The sequence below is a fragment of the Crotalus tigris genome, unplaced genomic scaffold (assembly GCF_016545835.1).
Source record: "Crotalus tigris isolate CLP2741 ecotype Arizona unplaced genomic scaffold, ASM1654583v1 scf7180000024341.3516292, whole genome shotgun sequence".
NCBI lineage: Eukaryota > Metazoa > Chordata > Lepidosauria > Squamata > Viperidae > Crotalus > Crotalus tigris.
In genome coordinates, this window is record NW_024100511.1 from 1840546 (window position 1) to 1864475 (window position 23930).

The window sequence follows — 23930 nt, forward strand, 5'->3', positions numbered from 1 at the left end:
TATATATGTTTTCTGAGGTTTTCGCGGGTATTTGTATATAGGTCTTTGGTTGTTCGGGTTTTCTCCCGCGTAAAATTGGAAGTGTCTTGGCAACGTTTCGACGAAGTCACATTCGTCATCTTCAGGCTGGTGTTTTTAGCTTCTTGCTTTGAGCAGCAATGTTATATATATATATATATATATATATACACACACACATACATACATACATACATACATACATACATACATACATACACTAATCTACAAGAAAAGCTTCTCTTTTGGAAACCAGGACTGGCAGGAAACCATTTCATACATTGTGATCACTTTCGTTTTTAGGTGTTCTCAAGCCTCCGTGAACAAAAAAAAAGAGCATTTGCAAACAATGCTCTTTTCTATGACTATGCTCGTATTTGCATGGCTCAAAAACACTTTTATAATTCTTGTGTTAATTGTTGTGATAGGGTTTATTTTCTGTGCTTACTTGCAATGTTTACCCACAATTATTAGTTGTATGGATTTGATCTCAGAGATCAGGTTATTGGATGTTTTTTTCAATCAAAGCTTTAAAAAGAACAAAAGGGGAAAATGAAGGACTCAGGTTGGAATTAGGAAAGTTTGTTAAAGGAATTGCTGAGACAGAAAGTTGCAGCTGCAATGAGTATAATGAAAGGTGGGACACTACTAGCAACAAAAAAGTTACAAGTTAGAAGGACACACTAGAAGGATGCTAGCTAAAGCATGTAGATATATAAACTTTACTAACCTGTAGTTTATAATAGTAAAAGACACACCTCTTTTAATAAGAAAGCTTATTAACATAAACATGTAATGTATGAAGAGGAAGTGTAAAATAGAAGAATCCAATCAAAAGAAACGTGTCAAGCAAGGAACCCATGTGTGATTCTTAGGGTGTTAACTTCCTTAATCATAACTGTATAAAATTTGTGCTCATGCATTCTTTGAGGTCTTGGCTCCTTTAGCTGCTATGACCCTTGTGCTGGAGTACTCCAATAAAAGAAGCTGGAAAAACCATTTCTTGTGTCTGGTGGTCTTTATTGGCTTTGGCATCAGCCTAGGACCTATTTTGGGTGCAACAGTAGGACCTTCATAGTTTTCATAAACAGGGCCTATCATTAGCCAGAATGAGATAGGGACATTTGGCCAGCTAATAAAGATGGTCTTTGACTTACAACCATTTTTAGTGACCATTCAAAGTTACAGCAGTACTGAAAAAGTGACTTATGGTCACATGATCAAAATTCAAGTGCTTAGCAACTGGCTTATATTTATGACGGTTGCATTCTCCCTAAGTAATGTGATCACCATTCCCAACTGGCTTATGACAAGCAAATCAATGGGGGAAGCCAGATTTGCTCAACAATCACATGATTCACTTAACTGCAGTGATTTGCTTAACAACTGTGGCAAAAAAAAGGTTGTAAATTTGGGCAAAGCTCATTTAACAACTGCCTTACCTATTAATGGAAATTTAAAACTCAGTTGTGGTCGTAAATCAAGGACTACCTATAGCAGTTAAATGGGGAACCTAGCACAGAGACTACCCATCGCTTCTAACCTAAGACTTCCTCAGGATTTTAGGAGCAGCCACCTGGTATTAATAGAAGAGATCTGTACTCAGGGTTCAACTGTGGAGTCCTTGTTGCTCTCTGAGCTTGATTGTTTTCTTATACAGACTTTAGATGCATCTTCATATAGTTGGGTAATAAAACATCTGCAAGAAAACAACCAAGCTCAGAGGGCACTAAAGACTCCACAAACCTGATGCCTCAAGTAGCAAATTGTCTTGGGCAACCCCTGATTGAAAGCCCCGTGTTTGCAAATATAGACATTAATGCTGCTTGTTGGGGTTTTTTTGGCTGATTTTTTCTTCTTTTCGCTGCTATATGTGCACAGATGCTCCCATCAGCCATCAATAAATAAATAAAATAAATGGTCATTAAACAAACATTTGCAACTGGTATAACTGAGAGATGCCTCATAAGGTCATTTTGCATTTCATCCCCGTGATGTTGCAAGAAAAGTATGTGTTTCTCTAGGCTGCAATCAATTTGTATCTTTTTTTTTCATAGCCTGAAAATTGCTCTAGTGGTGTGCCTATTCATCTGGAAATATTATTTATCCAGTTAACAGTCATGGAAAACAGAGTATTGTCTAAGCAAGATGGCCAGGATAATATTTAAAAAACAGAAATTCTAGGCAACAACCATTTGGTGTCCCAAAATCTAATAAATTCATCTTCCTTTGTCCAGAAGAGACTTAAAAGCAGGCTCTGAAGCGAAATACATTCCAGGTCAGACCTGGGTATCACTTCAATATTTAAAACTGGAGAGGAATTTGAGCCTTTCAATGAAACATTAGTCACGTAATAGATCCTGGATTGCCCTTTTAGCAAAAAGTACTCACTTCCAACAGAATTACGAGGCTCCTGTTGGCTGTCTCTGGAGTACTGCAGATAAAAATAATCTTTTGGGGGTGCTTTTAAAAGAAAAAAAGAGTATGCTTTAACCCGTGGATTGGAAAGAGATTTCCTGTGTAACCTCACCATATGATTCCAAAACTCTTAGGAATGCCCAGCTGCTTTCAAAAGGGTTTATTTGCTCTCAGTGCTGTGTTAAGCTTTGCCTCTTTCATCCTGATCCTCGTGGCCATGGGCAGCCAGAAATGGATGACAGGGAAAATTCTTTGCAAAACCGGTGCTGAGCTGGTCAACGCCACAGACCCTGAGTTAATCAAGTTCATGGGAGAAATTTACTATGGGCTCTTTGAGGGGCGCAAAATGCGACAGTGTGGACTTGGGGGCCGGTCTTCCAGATTCAAAAGTAAGTACCTCTTTTGTTTTCATTTTTCCTGCATTTGCAAATAAACATATTCAAGTGAGGTTCTTTGATTATTAGTGATTATTCATCTTATTATTTGCCCCTAAAATTTTGTTTACCGGAAGTTCTCCTGCTTGGGCTGGGATTGGACTAGAAGATCTTCACAATCCTTTCCAACTCTGTTATTCTGTATTCTCTTCTTCATAAGTTTGGATTGAAAAAGGATTTTTGTGCTTCAACATGATTTTGCCTGGGGAAAATGTAGGGGTTGAACAATTAAACCCAGAGTGGCAGCCCTGGGAGCTAAGGGACCACTAGAGGGCAACCAAGAGACACAAGAACATGTCTTTGCTACCCTCTATTGGTGGTCTAAATCATTGGTTCTTAACCTGGGTGATATTGCCCCCCAGGGGGCAATTTCATTTTTCAGGGGGGCGATGGAACGAAAAGGGGCGACGCGGGGGCAAAGGAATGAAAAGGGGGCAATATGGGGGTGATGAAGCGAGAAGTTTTGGGGACACTTTTGAGACTTTTTCGTACAGTGAATCACTGCATATCTGTCGTACAAAAACATCAGATCGCTCGCTATTAGTGGATTGAATTGTGTTTTCAAATGTTCCTCCAACTAGCTTCAGCTAGCTTCAGTACAGAACCCCGTACATATGTACATACACATCGCTTATCTTCATGCGCGTTGTGCAGCAGCTTCTACCCATACAGTGGCGCGCCATTGGCCAGAATATGGGAGATATGGGGAAAAGCCTGGAAATAAATTATTTGCATCGATATGTCCTGATGACAGTTTTAAAGAAAACAAAAAAAGTGTTTGCATAAATTGAAGAATTATTTCCTATGTTGTGATTGAGAGGTTATGTTGGGGGAGGGGGGCGATGACAACTTCCTCATTGGCTCAAGGGGGTGATTCGTTCAAAAAGGTTAAGAACCACTGGTCTAAATCTTTGCCAACCAGATCTTGTTAACTGTACTTAAATTATTATTCCCACCCAAAGAGCAGAACACAGGTAGTCCTTGATTTATTATGATAATTGAGGCCAGAATTTCCATTGTTTGCCAAGGCAAAGCAGTTGCTAAGAGAGTCAAGCCTAGTTTTAAGATCTTTTTTGCCATGATTATTAAGTGAATCATTGCAGCTGTTAAGTAAAATGTGGTCATCAAGCAAATCCAACTTCCCCCATTGACTTTGCTTGTTGGAAACCAGCTGAGAAAGTTGCAAAGGGTGATCACTTGATCCCAGGAAGTTGCAACCATTGTAAATATATATCCATTGCCAAACACCCAAAGTTTGATCACATAACCATGGGGATGTTGCAATGGTTATAAGTGTCAGGACCAGTCATAAAACATATTTTTCAGTGCTGTTATAACTTTGGAAAAGTTGCTAAATGGTTGTAAGTGTAGGACTACCTGTAATGCAACTAGAATTGTTAGAGAAAAAGGCAGTCCTCTCTCTTATGACTAAGGCCAAAATATCCATAATTCTCTTCTTCCCCCATCAGGCCTAAAAAGCTTCTCTATTTTCATTATGTAGGACTAATTCAGAAGTTCATTTTTGCTTTGATTTTATTCCAATCTTCATTAGCAATTTTCTTCTATGCCCAGGAAAGTGTAACTTGGGATTGAAAGAATACACAATATACAAAAATTCAAAAAGAATAAAATTAAAATTAAAAAAAGAATAAAATTAAAATGACAGCATATACTCCAACACTCCAGAAAAATCAGGAATGCTTGTTGGAGCCTGACTGTGCAGCTTTTTTTTTTTTTTTTCACTAGTCTTCAGCATAGAAGTTGAGTGAGTAAACTTTCCATGTGAGACAAACAACCAAAAGGATGGATGCCTGGTGAAATGGTGTCTACCTGAAGTGAACTTCAGCCTGTCCAATAATTTGGTTGGGAACCTGGAGGTACTTTCAGACCCAACTGTGGGGTGACATGATCCAGGGTCAACAATGGGCCTGGTAGATCTGATGGGAAACCTCCCTTTTGCATCTGGCTCCTGGGCATGATTCTTGCTTTGATGGGTGTCAGAATCAACCTCCATTTCCTTTCACTTTCTTGAAATTGACTTGAAAGACTTAGCATTAACTAATGCACTTAAAATTGTAAACAAAAAGTTCTGCGTTCATGCTTGCTGGGACAAATCCTCCAAGCCTCCTCTTGCAGAATATTCTTTTGAAAATATTCTAGTAATTAAATTCTGAGCAGTTAAAAAGAATATTATGTTGAACTGCCCAGAGTTCCTGGGAGTTGGCCAGCATATAAATTTAAATGATGCTGATGATACTGATACTGATGTTACTGCTGCTGCTGATGGACGATGTCATTCTAAAGCAGCCTGTAAAAGTTTGGCCTCCGCACCCAGCTCTTTAACATTTATGCCACAGCTGCAGAAATCTACACTATCACTAGATGGCAGGCAAAATATATAAAAGACTACACATAATTCTTTACTTTCCTCTAGGTCAGGAGTGTCAAACTCGCAAAGTCACATGATGTGTCGTGACGTATCACAACTTTTCTGCCATTGCTGGCAATGGGGTGGGCGTGGGTTTGCTATGATGCATCCGGCCTGTGGACCGGCAGTTTGACATCCCTGCTTTAGATTAATAGATTAATGATTTTGCAGAAATTATGTAGATGGCTGAATAAACGCTGCTGAAGATGTTACCTAGCCTGGTAATGAAATGCTTGGAAACCAATCCAGAAGCTCGGAGAACAAACCTTCATCCTCATCCTATACCTGAGCTATAGATATTCGCCACTATGGCTGAATATCTCTCTGACAACCCCCCAAGCTACTTTCTTCAACTCATTCCCAGAACATTCAGTCAGTCAGTTTGTATGACCCTATTTCAAATTGACTCTGGGTAACTCATACTTATGCAGCAGATAGGTTTCATCAATTATTGCAATTCAGAGAGCTGAGCACTTTGCTGCCATTAGTTCTCAAAGCTGACATTCTTTTGCGAGGAACAAATGGGAAAAGGTATTGATTGGACTGAATGTATCATTCCAGCCCATGAGCTGGCTGTATGGCAAGCTTGAGTGGTGTGCCTTCCAGTCTGTGATATTTGAAGTTCACCCTGGGGAAAAGGCCAAGAGTGGATGGATATCCCTGTTGTAGGTGGGTGTAAACAGCGAAGTATATGGGCAGACAATTTATGCTCACCTGATTTGCTTCTGGTTCTGGTGCAAGATGAAAGCACAACATAAAGGTACTTGCACCGGGCATCAAAAAAGTCCAACCCGTATAAGGGGTCTTCAGTCACATGGTTGCAGTTATCATTTTGACTTTTCTGACTCCTATTGTGGTGAGTGGTCTTCTCCTATTTACTTCTGAATTAGTATGGAGAATTGTATCAATTGGTGGGGTTTTCTAAAAGCTACACAATTAGGATACAATATCAGTTTAGTGATATCTCTTCTGACCAGCTGCTCTGGAAGTCATCTTAGATAGCTTTTCAAGACTTAGAACAGGGGTGTCAAGCTGGTAATATTGCCGGCAATGGGGTGGGCATAGTTTCGGCATGATGCATCCAGCCTGTGGGTTGGCAGTTTGATACCCCTGACTTAGAAGATGATAATCCAGGCAGAAGCTGATTAATTGTTCCCCCTCCCCCTCCCTGGACCTTGAGCCAATAAAAAGGGTTTTGTTGTTTCAAGTCAATGATGCAGCAGCAGAAAGATTGGAGATGATTGTTATAAAGAAAATATTTTTTTGTCTCAAAGAGGGATCACCTGAGCACTGTTGCACATGTTAAAAATGATACTTATTGAACCATGCATTACTTCCTCTGCATGAAAAGAGAAAAAAAAAGTAAATCTGTTGCACTCACTCACTTTCCTCATTTGCATTGGCTTCCACACAAACCAAATACTTTTACTGATCCATGTTCAAACATATACATAGAATCATATAAAAATAGTTTGCTATACACAAAAGCAAGGCAAAGCAAAACTTTAAACAAGAAGAAAATGCCTACCCACACAAACAAGCAGGCAAAAACTGTAATTAAAACTATATCCCAAATTCACCTGATTTTGTAAATCTTGAAAAAGAAAATAAAACTCAGCAGGCTTAAGTCATTCTCAGCTGCACTGATATTAGAATACAGGTAGTGCTCAACTTCCCCACAATTGAGACCAGAATTTCCATTGATGAGCAAGAGTTGTTAAGTGAGTCATGCCTGATTTTAAACCTTTTTGCTATGGTTATTAAGCAAATCACTGCAGCTGTTAAGTGAATTCTGTCATTAAGCAAATCAGGCGTACCCCACTGATTTTCCTTCTGGGAAACTGGCTCAGGATGTTGCAAACAGCAGTCATGTGACCCCAGGATGCTGCAGCTGTTGCAAATACATGCTGGCTGCTGAATGCCTAAATTTTGATCACATGACTGTGGTGATGTTATAAGTGAGATGACTGTGACTTTTGTCAGCATCATTGTAACTCTGGTTGCTAAATGAATGATTGTAAGTCAAGGACTACCTGTAGTTTTTGTCCCTGATTCTGCCACTGCCCAAAGGCAGTTTCATGTGAAATTGTCAGCCTTGCCTTGGAAGGAAATCAGGAAAAAGAAGCATTTTTGAAGTATTGTGATGCTCTGGTTCTCCATTGTGTAGTATGTATTCTACATCAGCACAAATATATCCCCCCCCCCCAACCTCACCTTTCTGCTGAACCCCATTCAAGCTTAGTCACTGCTGCCTGCCAGCCTAATCATCCCTTTTCACAGGTTATCAAGATGGGGACAAAATAGCTGGAGACATGCAAATGAGGGATGCATGAAAAAATGGGTGGGGTTTTGATCTCATGCTTGTGTCCATCATTTTGACTTCTTTAACCTTATCTATGGACACAGCGCTTGCACCTTTGCTGAGACAATCCAAAGTTGAATGAGCCAGCCAATGTGACAAAATAAAGAGTAGTGGTAAATTTCAATTTCAGTTCTTGATTGATTGTTCACCCACAAGTACAAATCAATTAGTTACAGTACAACTATCCAAATGTTGCCAGATCTATGACATAATTTGATTTAGACTTGGATTGCCTTCTGTAGCTGCACAAAAGCTGATGTAATCCTGGGGTGCATCAACAGAGGGATAGTTTCAAGATGATGTGAAGTGTTAGTACCACTTTATACTGCACTAGTTGAGATCACGCTTGGAGTATTACCCCCAGTTCTGGTCATCATGATACAAAAAATGTTGAGATGCTAAAAAAGAGTGCAGAGAAAAGCAACAAAAATGATTAGGGGGCTGTAGGCTGAATCATATGACAAATGGTTGCAGGAACTGGATATGTGTCAGCTCTGCCTGGCTCAGCTTGGGGCCTCACAGGCATCCTTTCATCAAAAGAAGGGGGGAGGATGAAAGGGCAATAAAGCTTTGTGTGTACATGATAGGTAATCAGGAGGGGGGAAATAACAGATGATAAGGACCAGAGCAGCCAGTTCCTATTTGTACCAGCATTCCATTAAAGTGGTACCTGGAAAAATACTGATGGTCCGACAAAGGATGTGTATAAAAGGCAGATGGCCCAACAAAAATGTGGGTAAAAGGGAGGTTTGTTTTGCTTACAAGACAACTCTTAAATTTAGGATGGCCAGACATCCTGTTCCCAGCTCTGCACATGATATATTACTAACTGCTTGTCACATGGTGTATCTAAATTGCTTAACACTTGATATATTGCTATTGCTAAAAACATTCCAATGTAAACGAGGAGCTATCGATTATAGATCTGTCTAGTAGTTTTTCTATGTTAGAATAAGGACCTGTGGAATGTGACCTGAAAATAACCCCCGCTTGAAGGGTTATAAAAATGGTCATCAATGACCAGGCTTTTGTTCAGATTTCTTCAGCCAGGATGGCTCTCTGAACCTGCGCGCAATAAACTTCCCTTTCCTGAAAGAGCTGATTCAAGTTTTTCAATTCTACAACATTTTCTGGTGCATTGGCCGGGAAAAGCTTGAGTGAGGCGATATTTCGCTGAGGACGGCTGGACCCTTCGGACCTGCTGGTAAGCCATCTCTGAACAATTCTCCAGGCGCCATGGGGGTGTGTTTCCTCCAGGAGACAGCTGTGGCTTCTCAGCAGAGCCGACAGTACTGAAGGCCAGTCCAAGAACCCTTTGGGAAAGGAAAGGAAGTCTGAACCAACTCCTGGCCAGGACGGGTGTAACTACAAGGCAGGCGAGTATGTGTTTAAAGTAATGGTACCTATCTCACTTGAAGATAGAAGAGGGGGCCTGATCACTCCCCTGGACTCGGGATGGCGATCCTAATGAAGTCCGTGTTAGGTTGTGTGGGTGGTTAAGCCAGTGCATTCCCTACTAGTGACCGCCGGCGCTGTAGGTCATTGGCAGTGTGTTAGAATGGGGGGGCGTAGTATGGATGTGGGGTGGCCCCCAGAGGGGACTTTTAAGAAAACTATCCTAACCAATTTCAGTATATAGATCAGGGGGGATGCAGTAGCAGGACGAGCTGATGAGTTATTGCAATGTCAGGCTGAAATGGTTCGTTTGTGTGTGGCTAGACCCAAAGGAAAAAAAGCTTCAAGTACAAACTAAAAGAGTGAAAGATGTGAAGATTTCAGAAACTAAGGTGTCAGATGCTAAGAAGGAGATAAGGATTGAGGTAGAGGAGTTGATTCTCAGACCTCCTCCCTACGTTCCACCTTTCTCCCCCCCCCCCCAGTGCCGGCTGCGGCAGCAGCCACTCTGCCGGAGGAAGGGCTGATTGCCCCTGCTGTGTCCGAAGAAAGGCAGCCAGCTGTGAGACGGAAACAGAAAGGGGGAGGCTGTCAGCCCCCAAGGAGGAAGGGGATTTGGAAGGTCTCTCTGTAAATGTGAGGGGAGAAGTAAGTAAAGAGGACGTGGCAGGATGTACAGCAATTGTTGAATATTTTGTTGACTCCCGAGGAAAGGGAGAAGTGGAAGGCTGCTGTTAGGCAGTGTTTGAAGGATAGGTTGCCGGCTGTGCGGGATATACAGCCAGAGATGGAAGCCAGGGCACCAGAAAAGGACCCTGAATGGAATACACAAAATCCAGCACACATGACTTTGTTAAAGGAATATCAGAATTTAGTAGTAGAGGCTCTTTGCAAGGCTGGAAAGCCTTCAGTGAATGTGTTAAAGCCGTCTTTTGTGATGCAGGAGGCAGATGAAAGTCCGGAAAGTTTTTTGCAAAGGCTGATTGAGGTTTATGAGCTTTATACACAGGTTGATCCAAGGAGTGCAGACAATGTGCGAATGTTGAATGAGAGGTTCATAGCACAGAGTTATGAAGATATAAGAAAGAAATTGCAGAGGTTAGAAGGAGCATTAGGAAAGAACACTACAGAATTGTTGGAGGTGGCTAGGAAAGTGTTTGTTAATAGGGATAAGGTGGAAAAACAGGAAAGAGATGCTAGAATGCATAAGAAAATTGAGTTGTTGGCGGTGGCATTGCAAGGAGGGATCATGCTGGGACCCAACCAGTGTGCTAATTGCAAGGAGGGAGGTCATTGGCAAAGAGAATGTCCAAGAAGGCAGATGCGAGGTAGAGGTTGGAGAGGAAGAGAAGGCAGAGGATGTGGAGGTGTTGGCAGTGGGCCCCCCATGCACTCCCCCTTCATGGGTAGAGGGCAGAGAGGGGCTCCAAGTAATGTGAGAGATGGTCCAGGGAATGTAAGAGATGGTCTGAAGAATGGGAGACATTGGAGTAGAGACAGGGAGATTGAAGGAATTGGCTTGGCAGGAACTAACTGGTCAGATTGACGAGGACCTGGCTTGGAGGAAGCCCCCCCTGAGCCATTGGTTACTTTAAATATAGGGGGCAAACAGACAACGTTTTTGGTGGATACTGGAGCAGGAAGATCAGTTGTGGATTTGAAAGCAGAGTCTTTGTGCGTGAAGTAAATATGACTGTTACTAACCTCAAGAGAAAAGAAGATACCAAAAAAAAATAACCTCACTCTGTTTGTCTGGCCAACAAACAAAGTGAAGGAAGATGTGTTTGTTTATTTATTTATTTTTTCTCTCCCTCTTAAGAACAGCCCAAAGTTACCTGCTCAGGCAGGAAATCCTATACCATTTTCTTGCCTATTCTGCTCTCTCCCTTTTGCAAATGTTAGTGTGTTAATGCCTTTTCAAACTCTATCTGCAGACACAACCCCCTTTCCCCCCCCTGCTTTTTTCTGGCTGTGTTGCTTTGAGAGAGATAGAGAGAGAGGAGAAAAGGGGGGGGGTTGATCTTTTTAACTTTTTCTCTGCTTAGAATTCAGGTTTGAGAAAGATTGGGTGGCTGTGAAAATTTAATGCCCACTTTTGCAATTTTTTCTATTCAAAAGAGGAGTCAGTAATTGTTGGACACGGACAACTTTTTTTTTGGAAATTTTTGAGTTTAAATTGTTTAATATCAACCAAAAGAGTTTGCTTAGATTTGTAAATGTTCTCCCTATTTAATGGAAATTTAATGGAAATCTGTTTCCATCTGAATGGAATTTGATTAAATTGGAATTTGACTAACTTTATATTAAAAGCAATACTAGAGTTTAGAAAAAAAAACTTTCAGTAACTCAGAATATCTTATTAAACTTGTTTATTTTTTTGTGTGAAGTTAGAACGAAGTTGAGAAAAATTTTGGGATTATAAATAACTATGCTGTTTTGAGTAAAGATTTATATGCAAAACTGTTAGAAAAAGAGCTTGTGTTAATAAATGCAAACAGGGTTTGGTGAGCTCTCCTTTGTTGGTTCTTTGCTAGGTAATTTATTTATAAACAAGGACAAAGGTTGGAGGAGGTTTTTACCCAGAAGTGTGTGCGTGGGGGGGAAAGGCAGCCAGTGGCATTTTTATCTAAAATTGACATTTGGGGACATCTTGGTGGTTAGCATTTCTTATCAAGTGTGGACAATTTTAATCAGGAAGCCTAAAGGAGGTATACACTTGTTCATAGCAAAGTGGTTTTCAGTTGTGGATTTGAAAGATGCTTTTTTCACGATTCCTATTCACAAGGCTAGCCAGCCGTTGTTTGCTTTTGAATGGGAGGGAGAACAAAAGAATGCTTTTAGGGAAGTGAAACGAGCCCTCACATCAGCTCCAGCTTTAGCCTTGCCTAACTTAGAAAAGCCTTTCAATTTGTATGTTGATACCAGGAAGAATGTTGCCTTGGGGGTGTTAACTCAACAATTAGGACAGTGGCAACGCCTGGTGGCTTACTTATCTAAGCAATTAGATGGGGTTGCCCAAGGCTGGCCACATTGCCTGAAGGTTCTTGCTGCTATAGCAGTTCTTTTACAGGACTGTAATAAATTGACCTTCTCATGTTCCATAAGTGTCCACCCCCCTCATGCAGTTCATTCTATCTTGGATAATAAAGGGCATTTGTGGATCAGCAGTCAAAGGATTTTTAAGTATCAGGCGATGATGATTGAAAATCCTCAAGTGAAATTAGTGGTGTCTAACCGGCTAAACCCTGCCACCCTATTGCCCACAGAAGTGGATTCAGAACACAACTGCTTGCTGCCCTGAATTGGTATACAGACGGCTCGAGTTACATGAAGGATGGGAGGAGGGTTTCTGGATATGCGATTGTGAATGATGAGGAAGTGATGGAAAGTAGTCCATTAGGAGCAAGCTGCATTACTCAAGTAGCAGAATTGTGGGCATTAATTAGGGCATTGGAAAGAGCTGAAGGGGAAACTTTAAATGTCTGGACAGATAGTAAATATGCTTTTTTGACTCTGCATGCTCATGGGGCTGTGAATAAGGAAAGGGGATTCAGGGATTCTGCGGGCAAACATGTGTTGCATGGACATTTGATCAAGCGACTTCTCGATGCTGTGCAGAAACCAGCAAAAGTTTCTGTGATGCATTGCAAAGGACATCAGCAAGGGGTGGATCGGGTGGCTCAGGGGAATAGAAGAGCTGACTTGGAAGCTAAGAAGGTGGCAATGAAAACAGGGCCTATTCCTGATCTGTCAATATGTGTGGCAATAGACATAGGGAACTTGCCTCCTATCATTAAACCAACATACTCTCAGCAGGAGTGTGTGAAAGCAGTGAATGATCTCAAAGCTACTATTAGGGATGGGTGGTATCTTTTGCCTGATGGACGTATTTTTGTCCCTCAATCTTCAGCATGGGCTTTACTTCAGGCAGCACATGAAACAACACACATGGGGGAAACTGGATTGGATGCTGCTATTGGGAGGGATTACTATGTACATGGGTCGGCTGGGATAGCTGCTCGAGTGGTTTCACAATGTGGCATCTGTGCTAAGGTCAATCCTCGACAAGGGCCCCTACTACCACCTGGAACCATACCTGTCTCTTACTTTCCTATGGACTCTGTCATGGTTGACTTTACAGACATGCCAAGATGTGGACTATACAAAGCTTTATTGGTATTTGTGGATAAATACACTGGCTGGCCAGAGGCTTTCCCTACAAAGACTAAACAAGCCAGGGAAGTGGCAAGACTATTGTTAAAAGAACTAATACCTCGTTTTGGTTGCCCGTCTTTTATTTCCTCTGATAATGGTCCTGAGTTTGTTCATCAAGTTAATCAAGCAGTGGCTACTGCTGTGGGATCCAAATGGCGGTTTCATTGTGCTTTTCATCCTCAGTCCGGTTCGAATTCTGAACGAATGAATCGCACACTGAAAGAGAAAATTACTAAGATCTGTGCTGAAAGTCACCTGAAATGGCCTGATGCATTGCCCTTAGCTCTCTACGCTGTGAGATGTGCTCCACGTAGACAATACAACCTATCCCCATATGAGCTGATGTTTGGGCGTCCTCCTACACTGCTGAGAAGAAGTTTGGCTGGATGGCCTGATTTGGGCCATCAGGGGGGAATAGGGGCTCTGAAAATGGTGCAGGAACTGAATAAGCAAGTGGAAAAACTTAGGAATTATGTTGTTGAACAAACACCTCCTAAACTAATAACAAGATGTCATCCCTTTAAACCAGGGGATAAGGTGTGGGTAAAACATTGGAAACATGAACAACTGGAGGGGAGATGGAAAGGACCTTATGAAGTAATAATGGCCTCCCCTTTAGCAATAAAGATTGCAGAATCTAAATCTTGGATTCACTGGACCAGAGTTAAAGCAGCTGCAGAACCTCTGTGGACAGTGAACAGGGACCCCAAGGTTCCCACCAAACTCACTCTTAAACGTGTTTAGTATGTTTAAGGAATATTTTATTGTTTGTAAACCAGATATTGTATTAGCACAAGTGTATCCTGCACATATATCTACGGCTGTCTGGCTGAAATTCAACCCCCTGCTAAGCCACACCCGGAAGCTGGCTTTCTACGCACGGGAGAAGAAAGGATGAAAGGCTTCCTTCTGCTTTTATATAGTACTATTGTTGCATGTAATAATGTTTGTCTTTCTAATTTAGGCCAATGGAGCAAGCCAGAAGAAGCTCCACGCCTTATCCAATCTTATGCTATAGGCACGGGCACTTGTAAAGGTCACCCCCTATTGGATTTTCCCCAGAATGCTGGAATGGTATCTGGCCTCATCCTTGTCAATTTCCCCAAGCATTTGACAGAATAGTTAAAGAAGCCTCCTCCTCCTGTTACTCTGGAGTGTGGGCCTCCTTTATTCTGGGGATGGGAGCGGGTCACCCTAGTCTCGCAGTTGAAGACAGGATGGAAGAGGACTTGCATCGTACATGTAATCCCGGGGGAATTAGGAGTTACTATCCAACAACCCCCGAGGAAGCGCCCAGAGAGAAAGCAAAGTAAAAGGTCCCAGCAGAATAAGGATATGCCCCATCCATTGGAGTCAAGGATGTAATATAATTTGTGGGTCCAATTGGCTAAACTAGCCAACACAACTGATTTTTGCCTTTCTGAAGCATATGACATGGAAAATTTGCTGTCCACATGTTTAATACCAGTATGTGTTCCTGTCACAGCAGCCAAGGAGTTCAGTCACCATGAGTTTAAAGAACATATAGGCTATGAAACAATGTACAGCTGGGGTCACATTTCCAAGTTTCTACCCACTGATGCTTTAGCTTTACATACTCCTAACGTAGCCATTCCAGAAGACCTACAATGTGCACATATCACAGGGTGTGAGCAGAATAAACCTTCACCTCATTGCCTGAAAGTGAGCCAAGAAAAGCTAAATTGCACATCTTTCCAAACAGTGTCTTTTGGGTATGCAAACATATGGTTACCTAAAGGGTGGTTCTTCACATGTGGGAATTCCAGAGACAAGAGTATAACAACATACATACATCAGACCCAAGTGTTATGGAATGAAACTTATCTGCATAGATGAGATAAGTCTCATCAGGGGGGAATAAAGTGGTACCTGGAAAAATACTGATGGTCCGACAAAGGATGTGTATAAAAGGCAGATGGCCCAACAAAAATGTGGGTAAAAGGGAGGTTTGTTTTGCTTACAAGACAACTCTTAAATTTAGGATGGCCAGACATCCTGTTCCCAGCTCTGCACATGATATATTACTAACTGCTTGTCACATGGTGTATCTAAATTGCTTAACACTTGATATATTGCTGATTGCTAAAAACATTCCAATGTAAACGAGGAGCTATCGATTATAGATCTGTCTAGTAGTTTTTCTATGTTAGAATAAGGACCTGTGGAATGTGACCTGAAAATAACCCCCGCTTGAAGGGTTATAAAAATGGTCATCAATGACCAGGCTTTTGTTCAGATTTCTTCAGCCAGGATGGCTCTCTGAACCTGCGCGCAATAAACTTCCCTTTCCTGAAAGAGCTGATTCAAGTTTTTCAATTCTACAACACCATGGCCAGACACCCTGAGAAATATGCAGATTACCCCCAAACTTCTCAGAGATCTTGGCGAGCTCTGGTTGGCTGGAAATAAACTGTTCACAGTGGGGGAAAGATGGGCTGGGAGCAAGCCTACACCTTATTTTTGTAACAAGCGAGTGCGGTAAATTTCAGAGCTGGCTTGACTTTACTGCAACCAACATCCTTAGTAAAAGAACCCTTTGCTTTACACAAATGGAGTCAAAGGCTTTTCTTTCTTAAGGGACCGGATTGGGGCAGGTCTGACATTATGTCTAGTCCAACGAAGAGAAGGACTAGGGATGACATGATAGCAGTCTTCCAATTTTTGAGACAGTGTTACAAAGAGGGGGACAACCTATTCTCCAAAGCATCTGAAGGTAAGATAAGAAGTAAAAGATAGAAGATTATATAAGAGAGATCAAGCTGGAAATAAGGAGAAATTTCCCGAGACTTGAGAACAATCAGTGGAATGACTTGCTTCCAGAAGTTGTCGGTGCTACATCACTGCAGGTTTCAGGAAGAGACTGGGCAACCATTTGTCCAGAAGGGTATAGGATCTTCTGCTTGAGCAAAGAGTTGGACTAGAAACTCCCTTCCAAAACTATTATTTTATGTTCTATGTTCCCTGATGCCAAATGTGTGTGGGTGTGCACATGACTTCAGGCGAAAGTAATAAAAATATGCACCGATTCCAAATAGAAAATCTGAGAATTGCTGCCCCCTTTTCTGAGTGTGATATTGTTTATTTATGGGATTTGTTTACCTCTCCAACCTTTTTTGACTCTGCTTTGTCCTCCCTTGTCAGTGTTTCCACACCTGGTGAAAAAGGTGAACATGATGCTTCATGTGACAATTATCCTCTCCTTGTCAGTGGCATTTTCTTTCGCTCTGGTCAGCTGCGGATTCTGCTTCTTGAACCTCCTAAAAGTCCCTTTTCGGGCCATTCAAGGACCTGCAGGAGTAGCTTTGTGGAACTTGGTGGCAGGTATAGTGAACTTTTCTTTCTTCATATCAACAATCCTGAAATTGTGGGAAGGTGTAAAGTGAGGGTCTGAGGTTTCCTTCCACAGTCCACAAATTCTGGCCATCAGGGATGTCCACAAGGTGTGGTCAGAAAAAGGCAGCCACAACACTGTATTTGGAAGTCTATGAAGATTCTCAGTCATCCAGGTCATGGTTGTCCCAAAGGTGCTTTTTCACAAGGCAACTGGACTTTCTTTTTTTCTCTCTGAAGGCATTTCGCTTATCATCCAAGAAGCTTCTTCAGTTCTGATTGGATAGTGGGGAATGAAAGGATTTATATTCCTTGCAGACAGCTGGTCATTTGCATTCTTTTAGCAAGTCATTGATGCTACCTGGATGTTTATCTGTGTCCTCAGGGTCACCTGAGTAGTGCAAATGAGTGTGGAACCTTCTTAGAACTGTTGAAAGGACTGTGTTGTAGACTGAAGATAGATGATGTCATATCCCTCCCCCTCTGTTGAGAGAGGGCTGTTCAATTTTGACATAGATGGCCTCTTTGACCCCTCTTTCAAACCAGTGGTCTCTTTGCAAAGTCCACATTTTGGACAGAGAGGACTTTAATAATCAACTGCAGGTCCACTATAAGTTTCTCTCATGGAGGATTTTATATTTAAAGACCATGCTATCCATGAATTTAAATGTAATTTAACTACATTTTTAAGTGTGATTGTTAGCATACATGTACACATTTTAGGACTTTGATTGTAAATGGCTGGGAGGTTTGGGTGATACAAAAATGCTACTAAAGTAAAATAGGAACTGCTGAAAAATAATCACAAAGTATTTGATGTGGTGACACTGGATCCTCCAGTAAAACCCACATGATGCAATTCACAAGATAACATTACTTTCTAGAGTGTAATTTGAGGTGGTGAACTGCAAACTTCAACAGTTATAACACATTAAAATATTTCCTGTTAATAAGTGATAAATGGAAAAGAATTTGATTACATTTGCCCTTTGAAATTACAGAGTCTGCTAGGAGGTATGTAAAAAGATAAAGACTCTGTTCAGTCATGCTGAACTTCTGATGATTTCATGGTTATCTCTATTTCTGTTTTTTTTCTTGACCACAGCATAATCTTTGAAAAAAAAAAACTAAAGCTAAAATATTTTTTAAAAGTGTATTTAATTTTCCAAACATTTTTCAATTATATATTTTAATTTTCAATGCAACCTACAATATGGGAAGTCCTAATCAGGCACAGCTCCATGCAGCTTTGGGAGAATCAGCCAAGTTTAGCATAATGCTTTACTGCAATCAAGAAGCCCAGTTCCATTCAAGTGTTTTAAAATGATATGGAACTGGTTTGTTTTTTTCAGCTGAGATTTCTATATAGTTGAATGAACTTAAATTTGCTTTCATTTAGGTAAGGACTGAATAGGCAAGCAGAAGCATAACATACCACTGATCCTCACACTTATGACCATCACAGCATCCCCACAGTCATGTGATCAAATTTCAAGCACTTGCAACTGGCATGTATTTATAATGGTTGCAGTATCTCAGGATCACATGACTGCCATTAGTGAGCTTCTCAGGGGACTTCTGACAAGTAAAGTCAATTCATGTTAAGCATGGATTTGCTTAACAACCATAGTGATTTCCTTAACAACCATAAAATCAGGTGTGACTTATTTAATGAATGCATTGCTTAGCAACTGAAGTTTTGAACCCAATTGTACATACATTGTACATCAATGACTATCTGTAAGGAAACTAGAAGCAACTTACAGCGGAATATCTGCATCTAAGATGCAACCGATTGGTTTGTGCCTCTCCAGTGACATAAAATTTGTGAGTTTCATGTCTTTTTGGAAGGAAACAAATGCGCCACTGGAGAAATTTGCAAGGCTTTTTTGGGCATTAAAAGCAAAATGAGCCTCTGGTCCCAGAGACATTTATATAGAATATAGAATTCGCTAGTATTTATTATTTAGGCTCAAAGCTTGGGGAACAAACAGGGTGAACTAGAAGCAATAGTACATGAGGATAGGTATGACATAGTTGCCATTATAGAAACCTGGTGGGATGAAACCCATGACTAGAATGTACTGATGGATGGATACAAATTGTTCAAAAGAAACAGATCTACAAAAAGAGGAGGTGGAGTTGCACTATATGTAAAACAACATTACATATCTACAGAAATGCACATGATCAAAGATAAAACTCCTCCAGACTATGTATGGGTCAATATAAAAGGAAAAAGAAGTGATATTGCAATAGTGTATATTACAGGCCACCCAACCAACCAGAAAAAATAGATGAACTCTTTGCCAACCTGTTAACAAATGTTATATATTTATGTAGGAAGAATACCACAGTAGTAATGGGAGACTTCAACTATCCAGATATCAACTGGGAGACAAACTTTGTAGCGAGTGGAGATCAAACAGACTCCTAACCAAACTAGCCGACAACTTTGTCATCCAAAAGATAGAGGAGGGAACTAGAAGTAAAGCTATACTGGACCTAATTCTTACTTATAAGAAGTGATAGAGGGAGTTGAAGTTGCCAGAACTGTGGGTGAAAGTGACCATGTCATATTGGAATTCAATATAATGCAAACTCAAGCAATAGAAAATAATCCAGCCAGTATCTTAAACTTTAAAAGAGCTGATTTTAATAAACTCAGAACCTAGGAAACATTCTGTGGATGAAAACTAAAGAGGAAAACAACTCAAGAAGTGTGGGAAACTCTGAAAAATGTGATCATAAAAGCCCAGTCCAGCACAATACCACTTTAAAAAAAAACAAGAAATCCAAGAAGAAACCAGCATGGCTGCACAAAGATCTTTCTGACAAACTGAAAGACAAAAGGACAAGTACAAAAAATGGAAAAAGGGACACATAAACAAAGGCTGAATATCAGCAGACAGCCAGAACATGCAAAGATGAAGTCAGGAAAGTAAAGGCTCAGAATAAATGACAACTTGCAACAGAAGTCAAGGATAATAATAAAAACATATCAATAAGGAAAAAAAAGTCAAGGAAACAGTAAGTCCACTAACGGGAGAAGATGGCAAGGAAGTAACAGACAGTAGAGAGCAAAAAGAGCTGCTTAACTCATTCTTTGCATCAGTCTTCATGCAAAAAGAAACTATAGCCCAACCTACCAAAAACCTAATTGTAAAGACAGACTAGAAAAAAAATTAAAATAAGCAAGAAAATGGTTAGAAAATACCTATCTGATCTTGATGAATATAAATCACCAGGACCTTACAAATTACGTCCCAGAGTTCTGAAGGAGCTGGCAGATGTTATCTCAGAACCATGGTACTATATCTTTCAAAAATCCTGGACCACTGGGGAAGTACCTGAGGATTTGAAAAGGGCTGATATGGTTCCCATCTTCAAGAAAGGAAAAAAAACAGACCCAATTACAGACTACAAACTACAGACCAATCAGTCTAACATCAAAACCTGGGAAGATCCTGGAAAAGATAATCAAAAAACAGATCTGTGAACAACTAGAAGAAAACAAAGTTATAACTAATAGCCAGCACATGTTTGTTAAAAACAGATCATGCCAAACCAATATTATTTCCTTCTTTGATAAAGTGACTAAATTAATAGACCAGCAAAATGCTGTGGGCATAGTATACTTAGATTTTAGTAAGGCATTTGACAAAGTAGACCACAACCTGCTGCTTAGTAAGCTAGAAATTGGTGGGATAGACAAAATTACCACCAGATGGATCTGTAGCTGGCTGACAAACCATACTCAGCGAGTAGTCCTCAATGGTAGTATATATATATATGGAGAGAAGTAAGCAGTGGGTACTACAAGGCTCCCTCTTAGGCCCAGTGTTGTGTCCTGAGCCTGCAAAGGCAGGCTCGGGACGTTGCAATGGTCCCGGGCAGTTGCAAGCTGCCTGGGACCAGACTGGCTGGCACTGGCTTCGCACGCATGCGCGAGGCTCGGAGCGCGCCTAATTGTTACCATTCTGCCCAGGGATGTTGTTAAAAGGAGTCAGAGAGGCCTGCGAGCCTCAGAGCTGTGTCGGAGAGTGTGAACTGTTGAATAAAGGCTGTTGTAATGAGCAGACTGTCTTCTCTTCATTCGCCGTTGATCCAAGGACTCAACACTGGCGACGAGGATGGGGTCGTTTGCAAGATCAAAGAAGAAGATTTGTGAGCTCACCCCAGGAGTCCTGGAGAGAGGAAGACGACGTTAAATTCAGCACCTGGCTTGCCAGTATAGCGTCGCTGGAGGTAAGCTGGCTGATAGACCCCTTCCTAGAGTAAGAAGCAAGAATGGCGAAGATAGGAAGACTGTCTGAATTCGAGGTTAATCACCCAAAAAGATGGGAGTCTTATGTTGCCAGAGAAGAAAATTACTTTAGACTAAATCAAGTAAGAGAAGATGGCTTGAAGGCCGCTATTTTGCTGTGTGTCTGTGGTCAAGATGCATTTGAAATTGCAGAAAACTTAGCAGCCCCCGCTCCTCTGGAATCTGTCACTTACACAGATATAAAAAGGTTATTGAAGGAACATTTTCAGCCCAAGTTGTCTGTTATTGCGTGAAGACACACTTTTGAACAGAGGGATCAAAGAGCTGGTGAATCAGCTAAAGAATATATTGCAGCATTAAGAAGAGCAGCTAAGCCTTGTGACTTTAAAGATTTAGAAGAAAGGCTGAGAGACCGTTTGGTATGCGGACGTAGAAACAGAGACTTGCAACAGAGACTCTTTGCAAAAGAGGACATCTCATTCCAAGATGCCTTGAGAGAGGTCACTGCAGAAGAGGCAGCAGGTGGGGCAGTCAAGAATATGAGGCCTATCAGGAACAATCCAGAAGCCGTCTCCATGCACCATGAGGGAGTCCAGGAGAACTCAGAAGAAAATCCTGAAGATGAGGTGAATCATCTCTACCCAGCCAGAGAAAGGAAGCAAAAGGAAGGCAAAGAAAAGTCTTCAGCTGTGCCCAAGTGCTTAGGGTGTGGAGGTCGCCACAGGAGGACCGACTGCAGGTTCCGTTCTGCAATCTGTAGAGCATGTGGCAAGCAAGGCCACATAGCAGCTGTGTGTCTGGGCCGTCAGAAGGTACAACCACGAGAAAAATTGTGCCTGAAAGGTACCAGGGTCCCCAGCCAAAACAGGGTGGGTTTCTGTGCATCACGTAGAAGCATTTATAGGATAGGCACACACAGGCCACTTAAAAAGAAACTGTCACTTAAGGTGAAGTTGCAGGGAGTTCCATTGGTTATGGAACTGGACACTGGATCTGCCCTTTCAATCATTTCTATTCACACTTTCAGAAAGATTTGCTCTAGCAGTGGGTTCCAGGTCAAGCTTAGGCCATCCAATATAGTCTTGACAGACTTCCAAAATTCCAAAGTGTGTGTTAAGGGGGAGGCCACCCTTAATGTACAACACAAGGATTTTGAAGGTCCATTAGATGTATTGGTAGTTGGGGGTGAACGCACGAGGCTCATTGGACTTGATTGGTTTGAGGCCTTGGGAATACAAGTTACAGGGCTTCACAGCTTGCAAACATTAGGTCTACAGGAAGTCTGCAAAGAATTTGCAGATGTCTTCAGCCCCCAGCTGGGAACATACAAAGGCCCTCCAGTTTCCTTGAAACTGGACCTCACTGTCACTCCTATCAGAGTAAAAGCAAGGAGAGTACCCTTTGCTTTGAAAGGGAAAATTGATGCTGAATTGGACAAATTGATTCAGCAAGGTGTCTTAGAACCTGTTGACTCAAGTCCTTGGGAAACTCCCATTGTCACGCCTCTTAAGGCTAATGGGGACATTCGCATCTGTGCAGATTACAAATGCACTCTAAACAAGGCATTGCAACAGCATGCATATCCTGTACCTGTAGTCAGCCACATTTTGGCCTCCCTCAATGGGGGACGTGTTTTTGCAAAGCTGGACTTAGCACAGGCTTACCAACAGTTACCTGTTGATGAAGCTGCTGCTGAAGCACAAACTATTGTAACTCATAGGGGGGCATTCAAAGTCAAAAGACTACAATTTGGAGTAAATGTGGCTCCTGGAATTTTCCAAAGCATAATGGAAAACACCCTGAGGGATATACCAGGGGTTTGCCCCTATTTTGATGATGTCCTAATAGCAGGAGAATCCACTCAAAATTTAGCTGAGAGGTTGAGGGCTGTTCTGCTGCGTTTCAGGAAAACAGGCCTCAAGCTTAAAAAAGACAAATGCAAAATTGGAGTGTCTTCTACAGATTTCCTGGGATTCAGAATAGATGCCAAGGGCATTCACCCTGCTGAGTCTAAATTAAAGGCTATCCTGCAGGCTCCTAGGCCTAAGTCTAAAGCTGAATTACAAGCTTTTCTGGGCCTCTTGAACTTTTACAATGCATTCATACCTAACAAAGCTAATGTAGCTGAGCCACTTCATTGGCTCTTGGACAAACAGGCATTGTGGCAGTGGTCACAAGCACACGAAGCAAGCTTCAATGAGGTTAAGGCCTTACTTACATCAAATGATATGCTTGCACATTTTAATGAAACTCTTCCTGTGTGCATCGCTTGTGATGCTTCCCCTTATGGGGTGGGAGCAGTACTTAGCCATCTAAGACCTGATGGAACTCAGGTTCCTGTTGCATATTACTCCAGAACCTTGTCTTCTGCTGAGCGAAACTACACTCAGATAGATAGAGAAGCCTTGGCCATTGTTGCTGGAATTAAAAAATTCCATGATTTCCTATATGGCATACACTTCACGGTCTACACTGACCATAAGCCTCTGTTGGGGTTGTTTACTACAAACAAACAAACCCCCCATATCATCTCCCCCAGAATGCTGAGATGGTCCATCTTTCTGTCAGCCTATGACTTTTCTTTGGTTCACAAACCTGGCAAGGAAATGGGCCATGCTGATGGCCTTAGCAGATTACCTTTACAAATGGTAGAGGCTGACCCTGCCCCTGCCATCAACATTCTTTCCATTCAGGCGTTGCATTAGTCACCTTTAAATGCCAGGGATGTGGCTGCTGAATCAGCCACGGACCTCACACTCACACATGTATTGTCCTGGGTTTTGTCTGGATGGCCAGAGAGTTGTCCAGGTACTGAGTTTCAGAGTTTCTGGCTTAAGAAACATGAGTTATCCACTTTTCAGGGTTGTCTGCTGTGGGGCAGCAGAGTTGTTATTCCTACCTCAATGAGGCCTAGGGTCTTGGCTTCCCTTCATGAGGGCCATCCTGGCATTGTCAGAATGAAGGCGCTTGCGCGCAACCATTTGTGGTGGCCAGGGTTAGACAGGGAAATAGAGGCTCAGGTGCACGGATGCCACTTGTGTC

General features: G+C 41.6%; 1 protein-coding gene across 1 annotated transcript in view; it reads left to right on the top strand.

The window, feature by feature from the left end:
• The first annotated feature begins 2545 nt into the window (after positions 1–2545).
• CLRN2 (clarin 2) overlaps positions 2546–23930 on the top strand; it is a 31481-nt gene continuing 10096 nt past the window's right edge. The window contains exons 1-2 of the mRNA XM_039326517.1: positions 2546–2825; positions 16433–16612. Of these exons, the coding sequence (XP_039182451.1) occupies positions 2552–2825; positions 16433–16612 (454 nt within the window). The 5' untranslated portion in view covers positions 2546–2551. The remainder of the gene's footprint in view (positions 2826–16432; positions 16613–23930) is intronic.